Source organism: Canis aureus, chromosome 23, assembly GCF_053574225.1.
Source record: "Canis aureus isolate CA01 chromosome 23, VMU_Caureus_v.1.0, whole genome shotgun sequence".
NCBI lineage: Eukaryota > Metazoa > Chordata > Mammalia > Carnivora > Canidae > Canis > Canis aureus.
The window spans coordinates 27,795,638-27,813,145 of NC_135633.1; the positions used below are offsets into that span (position 1 = coordinate 27,795,638).

General features: G+C 40.7%; 1 protein-coding gene across 11 annotated transcripts in view; it reads left to right on the plus strand.

Annotated features, from left to right (window-relative positions):
- Positions 1-437: 437 nt before the first annotated feature.
- POLD3 (DNA polymerase delta 3, accessory subunit) overlaps positions 438-17,508 on the plus strand; it is a 51,335-nt gene continuing 34,264 nt past the window's right edge. For 2 of the 11 annotated variants that reach the window (XM_077867014.1, XM_077867015.1), the window contains exons 1-3: positions 3,598-3,754; positions 5,285-5,340; positions 13,836-13,938. In XM_077867014.1, coding sequence (XP_077723140.1) covers positions 3,695-3,754; positions 5,285-5,340; positions 13,836-13,938 — 219 coding nt within the window. In that variant the 5' untranslated portion in view covers positions 3,598-3,694. Of the gene's footprint in view, positions 654-3,597; positions 3,755-3,918; positions 4,119-4,352; positions 4,496-5,284; positions 5,341-13,835; positions 13,939-17,508 lie in introns of those variants that run through there. The other 9 variants (XM_077867017.1, XM_077867011.1, XM_077867010.1 and 6 more) reach the window with 9 other exon arrangements.

Consider the following 17,508-nt stretch of genomic DNA (forward strand, 5'->3'; position numbering starts at 1 on the left):
CTATACATTTTGAATGTATTCAAATATTTTGTATTTTGCCTTAAAGTCTTTTTAAGTTCTTCACTTTTAATTATGTCCATTTTAATGAATGTCCCTCTTTTATTTTTTGTGATTTTATCTTTTATGGTGAAATTGTCTTTTGGCTAATTAAGTTATGTGGCTAAAATGCTTGCAGCAAAGATGCTTTCAGTGAAAATATGGACACACACTCCTCCAAAGCACCCTTCCAGCCCCAAAGGGGATGGGAAAAGGAAAATAATATACAAAGCAATTGCAAGATGGGAGTGTGGGTGGGATCTTTCTGCTCTTTTTCTGTGTGACTGAGGCAACAAAGGTAGCAAAGTGACCCTTTTGGTGACTGAGCTGAGAAATAAACAGGCTGAGGTGCAAGCATGGGCTGGGGGGTGTGTGTGGCAGAGTGGCAGTGGGTAGGAAATAGGGGAAACAAGGGAACCAGTGTCTGAGTGCCCTCTTGGCTCACCTGCTTTGGCTTGGTAACTGAGGGGTTTAATATTGATTTTTATAGAACTGATAAGGTGTGTTAGAACAGGATGTTGTTTTGGCCTTCCCTGGATCTTTCCTCCCCAGCTGTCAAGAAGGTTGATGTGTCCTGGCCTTGATAGCTGTACATTCCACAAGACAGTCTGAACAAGGTAAGGTACCTATGTTCTCATAAAGTAGCTCTTTTTATATTGGCTTGTTGTGCATGTAAGAAGCTGTGATGACAGTACTCTGATTTAATTTCTTATATATTTCACCTAAAGTGAAAGGATACGTGCTACCTAGTCCTAGATACCTAAATCCAGTTTTCCCCACATTTATTCTGATCCCTAGGTTGGGTTAATTGCCTTTCCCAGGTTTCTATGGCACTCTGTGCTTCCTCACAGAGGAAGCTGTTTACTCCCCACAGACTAAACTCCCAGAGATGAAGAGCATGCTGTGTTCCCATTGTCACACAGGGCCTGATAGACAGGAGGCCTTGAATAATGTTTGATGAATGAATGTATGAATGATCTAATGCTAAATACCTTAGTGTTAATAAGTTCTGGATCCCCAGGACTCTGGAATGACCATTGTGGACCCCCAGCGATTTGAGGCCCCATAGCCCAGCCAGCTGGTTGTGCTCCTGAGCTGCTCCCACAGGCCCCATTTCCTGGTCAGAAGCCTGGCCTCTTTCCCCTACTTTTAGTCTGGGGGTCCTGCCTGCAGGGGTTGACTACTCTTCATGTTTTCCCCAATATTGGGTCCAGGCTAGATTTCCCATCCCATGCCTTGTCACAATCATTAGATTTTCTTATGCCAATCATTTCTGGGATGAAGTGGGGATGAAAAGGAGGAAATAGGAATGTCCGTCTTCTAACATCAACCTCTTTGAAACATGAAGGCTGAGAATCTTGATCCTATGGCTCTCACTTCTGGTATCAGCTGACACTACCATCTCCAAGTTTTGTCTGGCCTCATGTGCTTAGGAAATGCTTTAGTTGGTTTTTCTGATTCCTGGAGAACTGCTCTTGTTTTTGACATTGATGTGAAGCTTCATCTTTAAGGAAGAGGGACTGAATTCTTTTTTTCTTTTTTTAAGATTTTATTTATTTATTCAAGAGAGACACATGGAGAGAGGCAGAGACACAGGCAGAGAAGCAGGCTCCCTGCGGGGAAGCCCCATGCAGGACTCAATCCCAGGATCACCACCTGAGCCAAAGGCAGATGCTCAAACACTGAGCTACTCAGGTGCCCTCCCTCCCTCCTTCCCTTCCTTCCTCCCTCCCTTCCTGGTAGAGGTAGAAATGGTGGTACTTTTCCCTTTTGGAGATTTGCTGGTTACATTTCAAATAGGAAAGATGTTCCCAATGCCGGAATAAGGAGTTAATTTTACATTGCAGATGCCCCAGGCACAGAACATGGCCTGTTGAGTTGGTAATTGACAAGGAATGATAGGCCCTGAGAGCTCCCCATGCTGACCCCAAACTAGGTTTCCTTTTATTAATTTTTTAGGAGAGCCACAGTTAAAAATTAAACTATAAATTTATAATTAAATCATTAAAAACAAAGACAACAAATATTCAATATAACCACTTCCTAATTATTTTACTGCCATATATGCTCTTGAGGTTATTTGTTTATTCTACATGTATTGTGGAAGTAATTGTGTGATATTGTGTGTCTCTACCTGTGTTCAGTGATGTCACTATCAGGAGTTTGAAGTCTGCTGTGATGGCAGTATACACATCACAGATGTTGTCAACCACTACAAATCAGGGCTTTTTAAATTTGGCTGTTAAACATTTATTAGTATACCACTGCGTTCTATTGTCCCATCTTTTAAAGATCATGAAATTGAGGACTAGAGACGTTAAGTGATTTGCCTACAGCCATACAGCTAGGAAGTGGTAAAGCTGGGATTCAATCCCAGGTTTTTGTTTGTTTGCTTCCTTTTTAAAAGAAAAATATATTTCCAAAGCCCACATGTCTTCCATTCAGCTCCTCTTCCCTGAGGTAGGAATGTTCAAGCTGGGTAGGCGTCTCAAGGTTAACCACTAATCTGGCTTCTAAACATCACACAACCTTTTAATACTGGTATACCTAGGGCCATGTTGGGTCAAGTATTCTATATAGTATTATCATTTGCTCCCTTTGGCATGGGGATAGCGTCAAGAATCTGGTCAATTATCTTGACTTTCTTCCCATCCCTGTGGAACAATGAAAAGAAACTTGAATTCCTATCCCAGCACTACCGTCCAACCCTGTGACCTCGAAAATTCATCTTTCCTCTCTTAAATTTCAGCAATCTACTCTATAAAATATGGACAAACACAATCCATTTGAAGGGTTGCTCTAGGGAGTAAATGAAATCTCACTCTCAAAGCACCTAATACAGTGTACCCTGTGTATAGTAATATAACCCAACTGCTATTAATTTTATTGTGTACAGGCATGGTGTGAGGGTTTTATATGTTTTCTCCATTATAACTGTGGCCACAGAGAATTCTTTGATTTTCTTCATCTGCTCTTTCTCTCAGTCTTCCACAGTTCAGTAGTCAAATGCACCACCATTTACCTAAAGATTTAGATTCCAAATCTAGGTGTTTTCTTTTCTTCCCAGCAAATGCTCTTGCTTCTATCTGAAACATTTCTCTTATCCCATCCCTTCTGGAAAGCCACCCCTAATTTCTCAATTCTGAGGGATTATAACAAGGAGTACTTCATTCCAGCTGCCATCACTCTACTAAAATTACTGGCTTATTTCTGTCTGGATCATTCACCGCTGTGTCCCCAGCATCTAAGCAGTGCCCGGAATAGGTAGGTAGTTGATAAGCATTTTTTGAATAAAGGTATGAAAGGGCAAGGATTATGTTATCAATTTACAGGTGGTAAGGCTGTGGCTCCTACGAGGAGGTACTTTGCTTTGGGTCAGGCATTAAATTGCAGACGGGAGATTTAAAACCAGGGCTCCAGAAACACCCTCCCCAGGTCCCGCGTTGGTTCCTAGTCCGCGCTTCCGTAGGCTCCTACCTACTAGCTCCGCCTACTTGAGCCGGCGCCGTCTCCGTCACTAGTTTGACCCTCGGGCGGCCGCCGTAGCGCGTCGCCTCCGTTGCTGTGGGAAACGACCCCGGACCCGGGAGAGAGGAAAGACGTTTCCCGCCGGCGGGAGCTGCGTTTGTGGTGGCGGGGCTCGCAGCTGTGCCGCACGATGGCGGACCAGCTTTATCTGGAAAATATAGACGAGTTCGTCACGGACCAGAACAAGATCGTGAGGAGCTAGGACTGGGGAATGTGGGCAGGAGACTGGAGTCCTGAGGGCGGCAGGGGCCTTGACCCCTCTGCGCTTGGCCTGGTGGGGACTGGCCGAGGGGCGACGGGTCCCCACGTCTGGTGCCCCAGGGCTCGCGAGGGCTCACGGGGGCTCGCAGGGGGAATTCCTCTGGCGCGCGCTAGTCCGCGTCGCTTGGGTTGGGCGTGCCGGGTGCTGTGCAAGGAGCAGAGGCCAAGAACAGGCGTGGAGGGAAGGGCCCTGGTAGATAACAATTCTGAGGTGTTTCTGCGTCTGTCCGATGAGGTGAAATGGTTTAAAGCCCCAAGTTGACTGTTGAAGAATTGTGCCGTGATTGGGTTAGGTGACTAGTTGTTTCACCTTTCAACCGTCAGTTTCCTCCGCTAGGAAATTTGGTATTCGTAGGCTTGACCAGCCCCCTCAGGGTTGGAATGAAAGATTGACTGAGAAGATGAATGTGAGTGGACTTTACAGACCGTGACGATTGAATGCCTGCTGTGAGCCTGGGATGTACAGTATTGCATTTAATCTTTACAGCGACCCCAAAGGGCGCCGGACGTATCCCTATACTTGAAGCAGAGGAACCACATTACTTACTTGTAGTTAGTGAAGGACAGGCAGTTTTCCAACCTAGATCTGTCTCTTTTACTAATGCTTTCGCCTCACCTATGTTCTTAATTATTGGAAACTCGGCATTTAGAATTGGAAGACTTCTAAGAGGTGAGGAGCATCCAAGGAAGTGACATTTGACAAGAGAGTTCAAGGAAGGATGGAAGGAAGACCAAGGCTTGATGCCAGTGGATTCCAGTCTAACCCCAAATACAGCATTCGTCCACTTCTTTTTTTTTTTTTAATATTTTGTTTTATTATTTATTAGAGAGAGAGGCAGAGACACAGGCAGAGAGAGAAGCAGGCTCCATGCAGGGAGCCCCACATAGGATTCGATCCCAGGTCTCCAGGATCAGGCCCTGGGCTGAAGGCGGCGCTAAACCGCTGCGCCAACCCGGGCTGCCCCCATCCACTTCTTTAATTCCCTGGCCCCTGCACCACCTGTGCCTGCTAATGTTTGCATTAGCAAACAGGCACGGCTGCAACTTTTCCTTAGACGTTTATGTCATACACTGCAAAGTAATCTAGCTTCTGGGTGAATTTTAATAGTTATCAGTGGTGGCCACAAAAAAGGACAGTGTGAATAAAGGGTAAAACAAAGAATGTGAGGAAAATGAAAGCTTTTTCTTTGTATGTATATTCAGCCTTTCATTTTAGACTTTTGTATTAATTAGCCTGTGAAACAGACTTTTTAGTGTAAGATAAATATCTCAGTCCTACCTACCCAGATGGACTGTTCTTGGCAAAACTAGGGTGGCATCCGCTGTAATTTATAAGGCACAATCATCTGAGAGTAGGAGTCTTTAGGAGCCCCTGGGACTAACCTGCACGCTGGAATCATTTAATGTTAATGTCATTAATGTTTTTTAACACTTAAAAACCAACTCCTTCTTCTTGCAGGTGACATACAAATGGCTGAGCTATACACTAGGGGTTCATGTTAACCAGGCCAAACAGTAAGTACAATTTACTACGATTTTTATTCACACTGGAGTTGTGTGTGTGTGTGTTTTGTTTGTTTTGTTTTGCTTTGTTTTAAGCTTTGCAGATAGCCTTGAGGTTAGAAATTTTTTTTTCGGGATCCCTGGGTGGTGCAGCGGTTTGGCGCCTGCCTTTGGCCCAGGGCGCGATCATGGAGACCTGGAATCGAATCCCACGTCGGGCTCCCGGTGCATGGAGCCTGCTTCTCCCTCTGCCTGTGTCTCTGCCTCTCTTTCTCTCTCTGTGTGTGTGACTATCATAAATAAAATTTAAAAAAAAAAAAAAAAAGAATTTTTTTTTTCCCCTGGAAAATAGGAAAGAATACTATTTTTACTACCTTTCACTAGATTTGTATTTATTTAGGAGATAGGTGGACTTATATACAAATATGTGGTTGTAGGGATCCCTGGGTGGCGCAGCGGTTTGGCGCTTGCCTTTGGCCCGGGGCGCGATCCTGGAGACCCGGGATCGAATCCCACGTCAGGCTCCCTGCATGGAGCCTGCTTCTCCCTCTGCCTGTGTCTCTGCCTCTCTCTCTCTCTGTGATGACTATCATGAATGAATAAATAAAATCTTTAAAAAAAAAAAAAAAAAAAAAAAAAAACAAATATGTGGTTGTATATTTGCTGGATTTATTAGTAGCCTTGGCCTCTGGTTAACATCATTTTGTTACTTCAAATTTATTAAACGGGCTACTTCTCAGATTTTGTATGCTTGTCATCTTGTATCTTCATTACATTTTCACATGTGCTCCTTAGGCCCACATCTGGGTGTTATTGAAGTACTTTCATAATGAGGTCAACAGGTGTACTGGGGAGGACTATTTAAATGAACTAAAATGGGAGTGTTCAGGATGATGCAGAGCATTGCCTTTCTTGAACTTTTGCTTTATCACCTTTGCTTGCTGAAACTTGTAGTTCAACTTGAGGCCAAAAGGGAAAAGGCAAGCTTTTGAATTAACTTCCAAAATTTCTTAAAAATCTTGTCTCTATCCCAAGAGGAGGAATTGGTAAATAGGCTGAGAGCATATATATTGAGTTAAATACTCATTTAGTTCAATTTATTCCTAAAGTGGTCTTAATTTTTTTTTTTCCCCAATTTTTTGAGTCATGGGAGCTTTCTTTGAGTCAGGCAATGTTCCATGAATCTTAGAAAATTCCTGATAACTAGAATCGGTTGATTTGGCTTTATGTGGGCTACTTTTGACAGACCTAGAATCTGGCTTTGGCTATGATTATGCCTTCAAGACCTGAAACTCTTGGCCTAGGGATGAATTTGGACTGACCTTTATCTGAGATTTTCTGTTCTAATGGCAGTGCTGGCCCAGACCCAAGGGTTTCAGGTAACTTTCAGAACGGACATATATGACTAATTGTTATGTTTATAGATATTTATGAAATAACTATTATTATATAAGCCTGTTGGGGCTTAAAGGTGCATATTGAGGGCTGGAGATGAAATAAAGTTGCCTGCGATTTTATCGTAGTTACTTTGCTTGTAATTTTTATAGAATTAAAACACTGTCTAGCCCCTGTCTCTCAACCAACTTCATCCCATGCCTCTCTCTACCTTACTTAAACTGTAGCCATATTCGTCTTTTTGTCCGTCAAATATGCCAGGCTCATTCTGACTTAGAACATTTGAACCATTCCCTCTGTCTGGAATGCTCTTCTCCCAGCTGTTCTCATCCTTCAAGTTTTAGCTCAAATGTCACACATTACTTTTTGCAACCACCCTTCTCTAATGCTTTATTTCAGGTATCCCCATCCCTTCCTCTCTGTAATATCACTCTGTTAACTACTTTCTTAATTTTTTTTGAAAAGCAGCTTTATTGTGATAAAATTCACATACCGTACAATTCACCCACTGAAAATGTATAATTCAGTAGTTTTTAGTATGTTCACAGAGTTACGCAGCCATCACTATAATTAATTGTAGAACATTTTCATCACCTCCAAAAGAAACCCTGTATCCATTAGCACGCACTTAGCATTTTCTCTCCACTCCTTTCACATCCTTCCCCCACCCTCCCAGCATTAGGCAATCACTAGTAAACTCTCTCTATAGATTTACCTATCCTGGCCATTTCATATGAATGGAATCCTGTAATATATAGTCTCGTGTCTGGTTTCTTTTGCTTAGCGTAATGTCTTCAAGGTTTGTCCATGTTGTAGCATATATCAGTACTTAATTCCTTTTTAGGGCTGAATGATATTCCATTATATGGCAAGTTAGTTTCCTAGGGCTGCCATAACAGAATGCTATGAACTGTGTGGCTTAAAACATTAGGAATTTATTATCTTACAGTTCTAGGGGCTAGAAATCTGAAATTAAGGTGTTGACAGGGCCATACTCTCTCTGAAACCTATAGAGAAGAATCCTTCATTCCTTCCTAGATTCTGGTGGTTTGCTGGCAACCTTTGGCATTCTTTGGCTTATAGCTGCATAACCCCAGTGTCTTTCTTGTTACATTGCATTCTTCCTGTGTGCCATATCTTACATGGCCATCATATAAGGATACCAGTCATTGAATTAGGAGCCCACCCTACTCCAGTATGACCTCATTTTACCTAATTACATCTGCAAAGATCCTCTTTCCAAAGAAGGCCACACTCTGGGGTACTGGTGTTTAGGATATCAACATATCTTTTTTTGGTGTGTGTGGGGGCAGGCACAGTTCAACCCATAACACACTTAAATAGTACAATGATGGACATTTGGGTTGTTTCCACATTTTGGAAATCATGAATAATGCTACTATGGACATTTGTATACACGTTTTTATGTGGATATACGTATTCAGTTCTCTTGGATCTATACCTATGTCTGTGTCATAGAACAGTTTGAAGAACTGCCAAGCTGTTTTTCAGAGTGGCCACACTAATTTAAAATCCCAGCAGTAGGTTATGGGTTGCAGTTTCTCCACATTCTTGCCAAGTCTTTATCATCTTTTTTGTTTTAGCCATCTCCTAGTAGGTGTGAATTGGTATCATTATGGTTTTGATTTGCATTTCCATAATGACCAATGATGTTGATCTTTTCATGTGTTTATTAGCCATTTGTGTAACTATGCCTACTCAGATCCTTTGCCTATTTTTTTCACTGAGTTGTCTTGTTAAATTGTAAAGAGTATTTTTATATATTCTGGATGCAAGACCCTGATCAAATATGTATGTGCTGCTGAAGTGAGCACCTGATCAGATATATGATCTGCAAAAATTTTCTCCTATTCCGTGGGTTGTCTTTGCACTTTTTTTTTTTTTTTTTTTGGTGAAGAAATTTAGATTTATACCCAGCTGGACTCAGTTTAGATGATCCCAATTTTGTTGGCAACATCCAAAGCATCATAATCAGGAGCCAGTTGAATATATGCTTTCTTCACTCCATCAGGCCTGATCAAGGTGTTAACCTTGGCCTCATCAATGTTGTAGAGCTTCTTGGCAGCCTGTTTGATCTGGTGCTTATTGGCCTTGACATCCACAATGAACATGAATGTGTTGTCTTTTCTTTTTCTTCATGGCTGACGCAGTAGTCAAGTGGAACTCGATGGCATAGGGATCAAGCTTGTTTCTCCTGGGGGTTCTCTTTCTAGGATATTTGGGCTGCCGCTTTAGAGATGCAGTCTTGGGTCATTGGAATGTATGTGACGTGTGGATCTTTGTTTTTTGTGACTGTGCACACCTTTCAGCACTGCTTTTTTAGCTTTCAAAGCCTTGGCTTTGGCTTTGGGAGGCACAGGGGCTTCCTTCTTTGCCTTTGGCACCATCTTCGTGAAAGGGTGTCTTTGCACTTTCTTGATGGTACTTTTTGAAGCACAGAAGTTTTTATTGTTGATGAAGCCCAATTTCTTTTACCTTTTTTAAAAATATTATTTTTAAGTAAGCACTATGCCCAATGTGGGGTTTGAATTCAGGACCCCAGAATCAAGAATTGCATGCTCTACCAATTGAGCCATCCAGGTGCCCCTGTTTTATCTTTTGTTGCCTGTGCTCTGTATATAGTATGTATCTAAGAAGGCTTTGCCCAACTTAAGGTCATGAAGATTTACTTCTATGTTTATTCTAAGAGTTTTGTAGTTTTAGCTCTTACAACAATAACTATCACTATATTCTAGGTTTCTCCATATCATGTGCTTGTTAACATCTTAAAAATCCTTCAGGCCTCATAATAAGAATACGCTGTAATTTTCAAATTAGGTGTTGGCTCAAGCTTATTTTATTAATTTTTATTTTTAATTTTTTTAGAGAGGGGCGGGGGAGAGGCAGAGAAAGAGGGAGAGAGAAAATCTCAAGCAGGCTCCATGCCCAGCACAGAGCCCAATGGGGAGCTCAATACCACAACCCTGAGATCATAACCTGAGCTGAAATCAAGAGGTAGGCACTTAACTGAGCCACCCAAGTGCCCCAGCTGAAGCTAATTTTAAATGAAGCCCTCAAATATAGACACTATTTCCTCCAGGAATCATTTTGTATATAGTGTAAGGAAAGGGTCCAGTTTCATTTTTTTTAGATGTGTATATCCAGTTGATCCAGAATTTTATAATCATTACTCTGACATTTTCTTGGTCTGCCTGCTTCTACTAGGGTATAAAGTGCATGAAGGTGGGGAACATGTTTATCAAATTGATCACTTTTCCACTCACTATTGCTGTGAAACAAATTATCCCAAAATTTAGCAGCTTGAAACACCCATTTTATTATGTTCATAGATTCTTTTGGTTTGGAATTTGGGCAGGGCATGGGGAAAATGGTTTATTTCTGCTCTATAATGTCTGGTCTTCAGCTGGGAAGCCTCAATGGTGGGGGGCAAATCCTCTGTGGGGATCTTTATGCACATATCTGTCGGTTGATGCTGGTTATTTGCTGGGACTTCAGCTGGGGCTATTGATCAGATATTGCATGTGTCTTTGTATATGGCCTGGGCTTCGTCAGTGGGTTTCCAGGTGGTTGGACTTCTTACATAGCAGCTCGGGACTCCAAAAGCTGATGTTCCAGTACAAGGCAGAAGCTGATTACCTTTTCTGACTACCCTCAGAAGTCAAGCAGTGTCATGTCTGCTTCATTCTTTTGGTTAAAATGAATCACTAGCCCTCCCAGATTCAAGGGGTGGGGATGGACTCCACCTCTTTATGGGAGCATATTGGATGGGAGATATTGTAGCCATCTTTGGAAAATACAGTATGCCACAATCATTGTACCTTCAGTGTCTGGCTCTTAATAAGGGCCAATAAATATTTGTTGAGTGAGTACTAAGCACTATGGTAGGTATTTTCACAAACGTGTCTCACATAATCTTTGTAACAGTCCAATATGATGGATGTTATCAACCTCTTTAACAGTTGAGAAAATTAAGACCTAAGTGTCCTGTCATCTTTTAAAATTTTATCTGTAGTGGAAGCATTTTAAGTATCATTGGTGGTACTGAGGAAGTGATTGGGCATGCAGGTGGTAACAGCTGTTTGTTGTCTTGATGAGGAGTTAGGTGGATGAGGTCTGAGAAGAGCATTCTAGGCAGAACAACAGTCATACAGAGGAGCAAGGGGAACCACAGAATGTTTCCTAAGGCTGAAAATTGTATGAATGTGGGGAATGGTGAGAGATAGAGGGGCTAGAACCAGAAGGGTCTTCCCTATCATCGTTAGGATATTGGAGTCAATCCTGAAGAGATTGGGAAAGACTGAAGACTTTGGAACAAGGATATTCAGAAAAGAATTCAGACTACCTCTCAATATCACTTACTGACTAAAAGTCATCTCAGACTTAACATTGCCTAAAACCTAACCTCTAATTTCTCCCCCAGCACCTGCTTTTTCCTGTTGCCATAAATGACAATTTTATTCTTTGAATCATTCTTGACTCCTCTTTCTCTCATTTCCCAATAGCAGCCCACCTCAAATTCTTTTTTCTTCCTTTAAATTATACCCAGAATCCGTCTACTAATTGCTGCCTCCATTGTTAATGTCCTTGTTGAGCTACCATAATCTCTAGCCCAGATTATTGCAGTAACCTCCTAACTGGTCTCCCTGCATCCTCCCTTGCCCCTCAATAGTATATTGTCCACACAGCAGTAGGAATCCTTCTAATCATGTTATTTCTATTCTAAACCTTCTAATGACTTCCTTGCTTGAAATCCTATAAAGCCCTGCACGTCTGGCACTGGCTCTCTTTTCCCTACCAGTCTTCTTCCTCCACACTTGCCTCTTTCCTGTTCCTTGGACCTTGCTTATTTGCATATTTACTTCAGAACCTTTACATTCTTGTTCGCTGTGCCTGAACTTTCTTCCCCAGGATATCCACATTGGCGGCTCCCTCACTTCCTGCAAGGCTCTTCTGCTCATGAGGTCTTCCCTAATGACCTTATATAAAATAACAAAACTTCTCAGGCACTTTCTAATCTTCTTACCTTTGTTTTTTTCCATAGCTTTACTACTGTCTGACATTATATACTTATTTTTTTTTTTTCTCTTCTATGATATAAGGGTAGGAGTTTTAACTCCTTTGTTTACTGCTCTATCCTTAAGGCATAGAACATAAAGTAAAATTGTATTGATCAAATGACTTGATTTACATTTTTTTGTTTGTTTTTAAAGATTTTATTTATTCATGAGAGACATAGAGAAAGAGGCAGAGACACAGGCAGAGGGAGAAGCAGGCTTCATGCAGGAAGCCTGACATGGGACTGGATCCCAGGTCTCCAGGATCACGCCCTGGGCTGAGGGTGGCGCTAAACCGCTGAGCCACCTGGGCTGCCCTTGATTTGCGTTTTTAAAACTTCACTGTGGTGGCCTTGTAGGTAATGGGAAAGAGGCAGGGCAGAATTGACGTTTGAAATTGAAACAGTCCAGGTAAGAGGTTTGGGGCGTGGAGTCAAAAATTACTTGGGAGGAAGAACCAATGAGATTTGGAAACTCACCGGATAAGGAGAAATGCAGGTTGACCTCCCGATTTCTGGCTTGGGTGGTTTGAGCAGATGATGATGTTGACAGGATTAAATGAAAACATGGGGATGAATGAAACCAAAAGGAGAATAAGTAGTAAGGTGACCAACCATCCTGGTGTGCCTAGGACTGTCAGTTTTAGCACTAAAAGTCTATGTCTCAGAAAACCCCCAAGATCCAGGCACATCTAGATGATTGGTCTCTCTATAAATTAAAAAAAGGGAGCTGACAACAGAATTCCAGCCATATGGAAAAAGAAGTAGTCAAGTCTTTTTTTTTTTTTTTTTAAGGTTTTATTTATTTATTCATGAGAATACACAGAGAGGAGAGAGAGAGAGGTGGAGACACAGGCAGAGGGAGAAGCAGGCTCCATGCAGGGAGCCTCACGTGGGACTCGATCCCGGATCCCCAGGATCAGGCCCTGGGCTGTAGGCGGCGCTAAACCGCTGAGCCACCCGGGCTGCCCAGAAGTAGTCAAGTCTATGCAGGAATGGGGCAGAAGCAGTTGGTCACTCCATGTAGAAATAATGAAATTCAGTGGGGCATGGGATCATGGAAGCTGAGAGAGTCGATGCTTCGAGAAGAGTGGTTAACAGTTGGGTTGAGTTTCCCTTGGAATTTTTGAGTTTTTAATTGTGGCAGAAGTATGAGTGGCATTTCAGACGCTCATTAAATATTTCTTGAAGTAAAAGACACAAATGATGCATCTCTTTTATTGTTTTTGTTAAACTCTTTCCTTAAACTGTAAGTTGTTACAGGGAGCCACCTTCTGATGCTTGCTGGAACACAAGGACAAAAAGGAATGTAGGGATAATACTAAAAGCATTATTTCTACATGGAGTGGCCATTTCAGGTTTATGAATATTCTGAATACTAGGCAGTGTGAGTAAGCTGTTAAATTTTGCAGTTCTGAAATAGCACGGAGTCTGAGTGAACATAAAATTGAAATTTCAGAACTAAACACTTATATACATAGTGGTTCTTAATGTTTTAGAGCAATCCCTCTGAGAATCTACTGAAGACCCTGAACTGGCTCCCCCTGAAAAATACATATGCATTTTGCTTACAGTTTTGGGGTGGAGGGTTATAAATGGCCATATGAATCCCAGGTTAAGAGAATCACTGATCTAATACAGCCTCCTGGTTTAATACCTCAGGATTAAGAGGCCTAGAAAAATTATTTAACTTACCCAGGATCATATAATTAGTGACTGAACTTTTTCTTGATTCATTGTTGTGTCTTGTATGTTATTGCCACTGTTTTAATGCAGATTCAGTCTCTCTTGGTTTATAATTAGATTTCTTTTATTTCAGTTGTTTGGTCACTGTGCTAACTCAATACTAGTTGATCCCAACCTATATGTCCTGTCTAAAGTCCATCTTCTTATAACTCTCTGTCCATGGGATCAAAAATACTCTGTAAAGAATTTGATGGACTGTCAGATTTAATATATCTAACTTTTAAACCATGAATTAAAAGTTGTGAGGTAAAAACTCTTACTAATAATGACTTTTACCTTCTATTTGGAACAGGATGCTATACGATTATGTTGAAAGGAAGAGAAAGGAGAATTCAGGAGCCCAACTGCATGTAACCTATTTAGTGTCTGGCAGTCTCATTCAGAATGGACATTCCGTAAGTTGTCAGAATCTTATGATGAACTAAAATATGTTTGAGCTATTAAACTGTGTTATAAAACATAGGGGAAAAAAACAGGATTTAGTATTGTGGAAGTTTTAAGACAGCTTCAAGATGATTGTTTTGAATTTTGAGACCAAACCTAAAACTCAGAAGTTTGGGTAGTATCTTGGCTGTGATGCAGAGACAATATCATAATTATGTAGTTTTCTTAGGCAACAAGACTTTAGGAGACTGCTCTGTTATTCCTCCTTTTTCCTCTTGAAAGTATATTAGGAACAGTGATGGTTAATTTCTAGACTGTTCAGACATTAGGCCAAAAATTCAGGTGTTGAGGAAGTCCAGTTTTATTTTTAAACTGAACTTGATTTCAGTTTGAGCTTTCATTTTGGTAGGCTTATGTCTGAGTGGCTGAAGGATAGGGGTGTTGGCAAGGGGCTGAGCTAGTGCAAAGGCCAGGAACATTTTTATTCTCCTGTGTCTTTTTATAGTCTCATCTGCTATCGGGTCATCCATTAACACAAGTCACCGTTGTGTTTTCATCATCCTGACCACAAAGCTTTCTTGGGCTTACTGACTTTCTTTTAGCTACTTCCTTGTCCCTTTTAGGGGCACAGGGATCATCTTACACTCCTGTGTCTGGTTAGGCATCAGAAGCTCTGCTGATATAACTTGTTCCTTTCCCTACACCAGACTGATCCTTGGGAACTTTGATAATTTCTCCTCTCTGGCTTCCTGCCAAAAGTAAGGCACACTTCACACTTCTTCTATTCTCACTACCCCAAACCTCTACTCTGAAGGCACTTTTGCTCCCACCATCACCACCATCAGCGCCATAGAATTTAGCCCAAGGATTAGGTTTCCTTCTCAGTGATCCACTAATACATGTTTTTTGTCTTCCCTTTTGACTTTCTCTTAGAGTCCTAAGATCAGAAAATCCTGATTTTCGAAATGCTAACTGGATTTATCTTGTAGCAAGAGTCCCAAGTATTTGAGATTTAAAACTATGGCAATTTAGTAATTAATCTAGGGGATTATGGGGAATAATTATGTTATGGGGAATAGATCCTTATATTCTATGACCAGCATATTCTTTCCTTATTGGTAAGCTATTTGGCAAGCCAGATGATAATCAAGATATTTATTATAAGTGTAGACAGAATCAGATGTCGTCATATATTAGAAACACAAAATTAAGTAGATCTGATTCATTCATTCTCAGAAGTAAACCTGCCACTAGCATCCTTTCCACGCATGGCCTAGGTTTACATCTGAATGTGTTCTTTCCTTTTGTTTCCAGGATTAACTAAACCCTCTGTTTCTTTAATTAGTCAATGCCTTCAATCCAGCCATGTCAGTTCTTTTTTTCTTTTTTAAGATTTTATTTATATGTTTATTCATAAGAGACAGGAGAGAGAGAGAGAGACACAGACAGAGGGAGAAGCAGGCTCCATGCAGGAAGCCTGATGTGGGACTCGATCCCAGGTCTCCAAGATCATGCCCTGGGCTGAAGGTGGGACTAAAGCGCTGAGCCACCCAGGCTGCCCCCATGTCAGTTCTTTACCTAGGAATCATTGTGTATTCCTTTAAAGCAGTGGTTTTTATTTTTTTTAAAGATTTTATTTATTCATGAGAGACAGAGAGAGGCAGAGACCTAGGCAGAAGGAGAAGCAGGCTCCACACAGGGAGCCTGATGTGGGACTTGATCCTGGGACTCCAGGATGACACCCTGGGCGGAAAGGAGACACTTAACTGCTGAGCCACCCAGGCGTCCCTGATTTTTATTCTTTATTTGATCGTTGATTCCTTTGAGAATCTGAAAGTACATATGTTGACATATTCATAAAATTTTTGAGTGTTCACAGATCTTCTGGAACAGAGTTCAAGGTTAAGAATTTATGTTTTAAGGTAAAGTTATATATTTTCATTCTGACCCACATGACAGAGGTTCTTAATTTCAAATCCTTGGATGATCTTCAGGGTGAGGATCCCTGAAAGTGCATTAAAAAAAAAAGCATTTAAATTGTATTCCTCAGTTTTCAAAAATTTCAAAATTCCTCTCATTTTTTGAGACCATCTTTCAAATTCATGTATAACTCAATTAAAAAAAATTCTATACTATGGCTTATAGAAGGCATTCTACCAATTTAACAACATTCAAATTCTGCTTTGGTTTTTCAAATGAAATCTTAGAATCCTAATATATTAAATATATTAAGAGGAGAGTTGCTGTGGTTGAAGTGGGTGTGAGAATTTTGGAGCCTTGTACTCACCCTCCAAACAGCCCCACAGGGCCCCTTTGTGGAACCCGGTAGAATGAATAGATCAAATGTGGATGCTTACCCTTAAAGAGAGCTCTCCTAAGGAAAGGCAGATGATTATGCATAATATCAGGTTTAGTTCTTTTCCGTCTAATTTCTTTTTTAAGTGTTATGTGTTTTTAGGAAGAAAAAGGTCTTTAAAAAAGAAAAAGGATGGATTTTTAAAAATATAAATGATTTTTATTTTCCAGTGGAAAATAAAATAAAATTTATTTTATTATACAAATATTTTTTTTTTTTTTTTTACATGTAGGAAGTGAAAGCCTCTTTTTAATCTCAACCCAGAGAATCTTCCAGAGAATTATCTGAAAATTTCAAGGGAATGTTTTGTTAACTTTCTTTTTGTGGTATTTAAGGTTGACAGCCTAATCCATGCTTTGTGAAAGTTCCCCATTAGCTGTTCATCTAAAGATCTTAGCCAAGATTGATTTTTATCATTACCTAGATTATTAATTCACTAGGAGTTACAAAATGGTAATGTTCTATCATACTTTCTGAATTTATTGGCTGGAATTTTTCTATAAAGAATAACTTTCTTTCATTAAATAGCCATATTTCCCTTTCTTCCTTTAATTGCTGAAAAATGCAGAGGGCTTACCCCAACCAGGATCTGGGTTTGTGGATGCTGAACTTACTCCTGTGTCCATCTTAGAAGTAACTCACTGAAGCAGAGCTCTACCCTAGTCTATGTTATTGAACATCAGCAAGTTGGCATTTTGACTGTCATTTTTAGGCATTTTCAGTATTCCCTGGGGCAGCATTTAGCCACACTGAACCGTCTGGGATGTCCAGATTTTCTCCTGAAGCTACCAATTTTTGTTTTTTAGGGCCTTACTTTACAAAGCTGCATAAATTTGAGTGGTTAATTCCTACTGTTCCTTTTCTCATTAGCTCTGTAATTTGTTTGTTTTTTTTTTTTGTTTTTTTTAATTTTTATTTATTTACGATAGTCACACACAGAGAGAGAGAGGCAGAGACATAGGCAGAGGGAGAAGCAGGCTCCATGCACTGGGAGCCCAATGTGGGATTCGATCCCGGGTCTCCAGGATCGTGCCCTGAGCCAAAGGCAGGCACTAAACCGCTGCGCCACCCAGGGATCCCAGCTCTGTAATTTGTATAGTTTACAGAATATGGCATTTTTTGGAATGGCTTTTGTTTTTTTAAAGAGAAAATACATTATGAAAACATACTGATATTCTCAGTTTAAATTTATAGATATCCTTTTTTTTAATTTTCTTGATTTTAT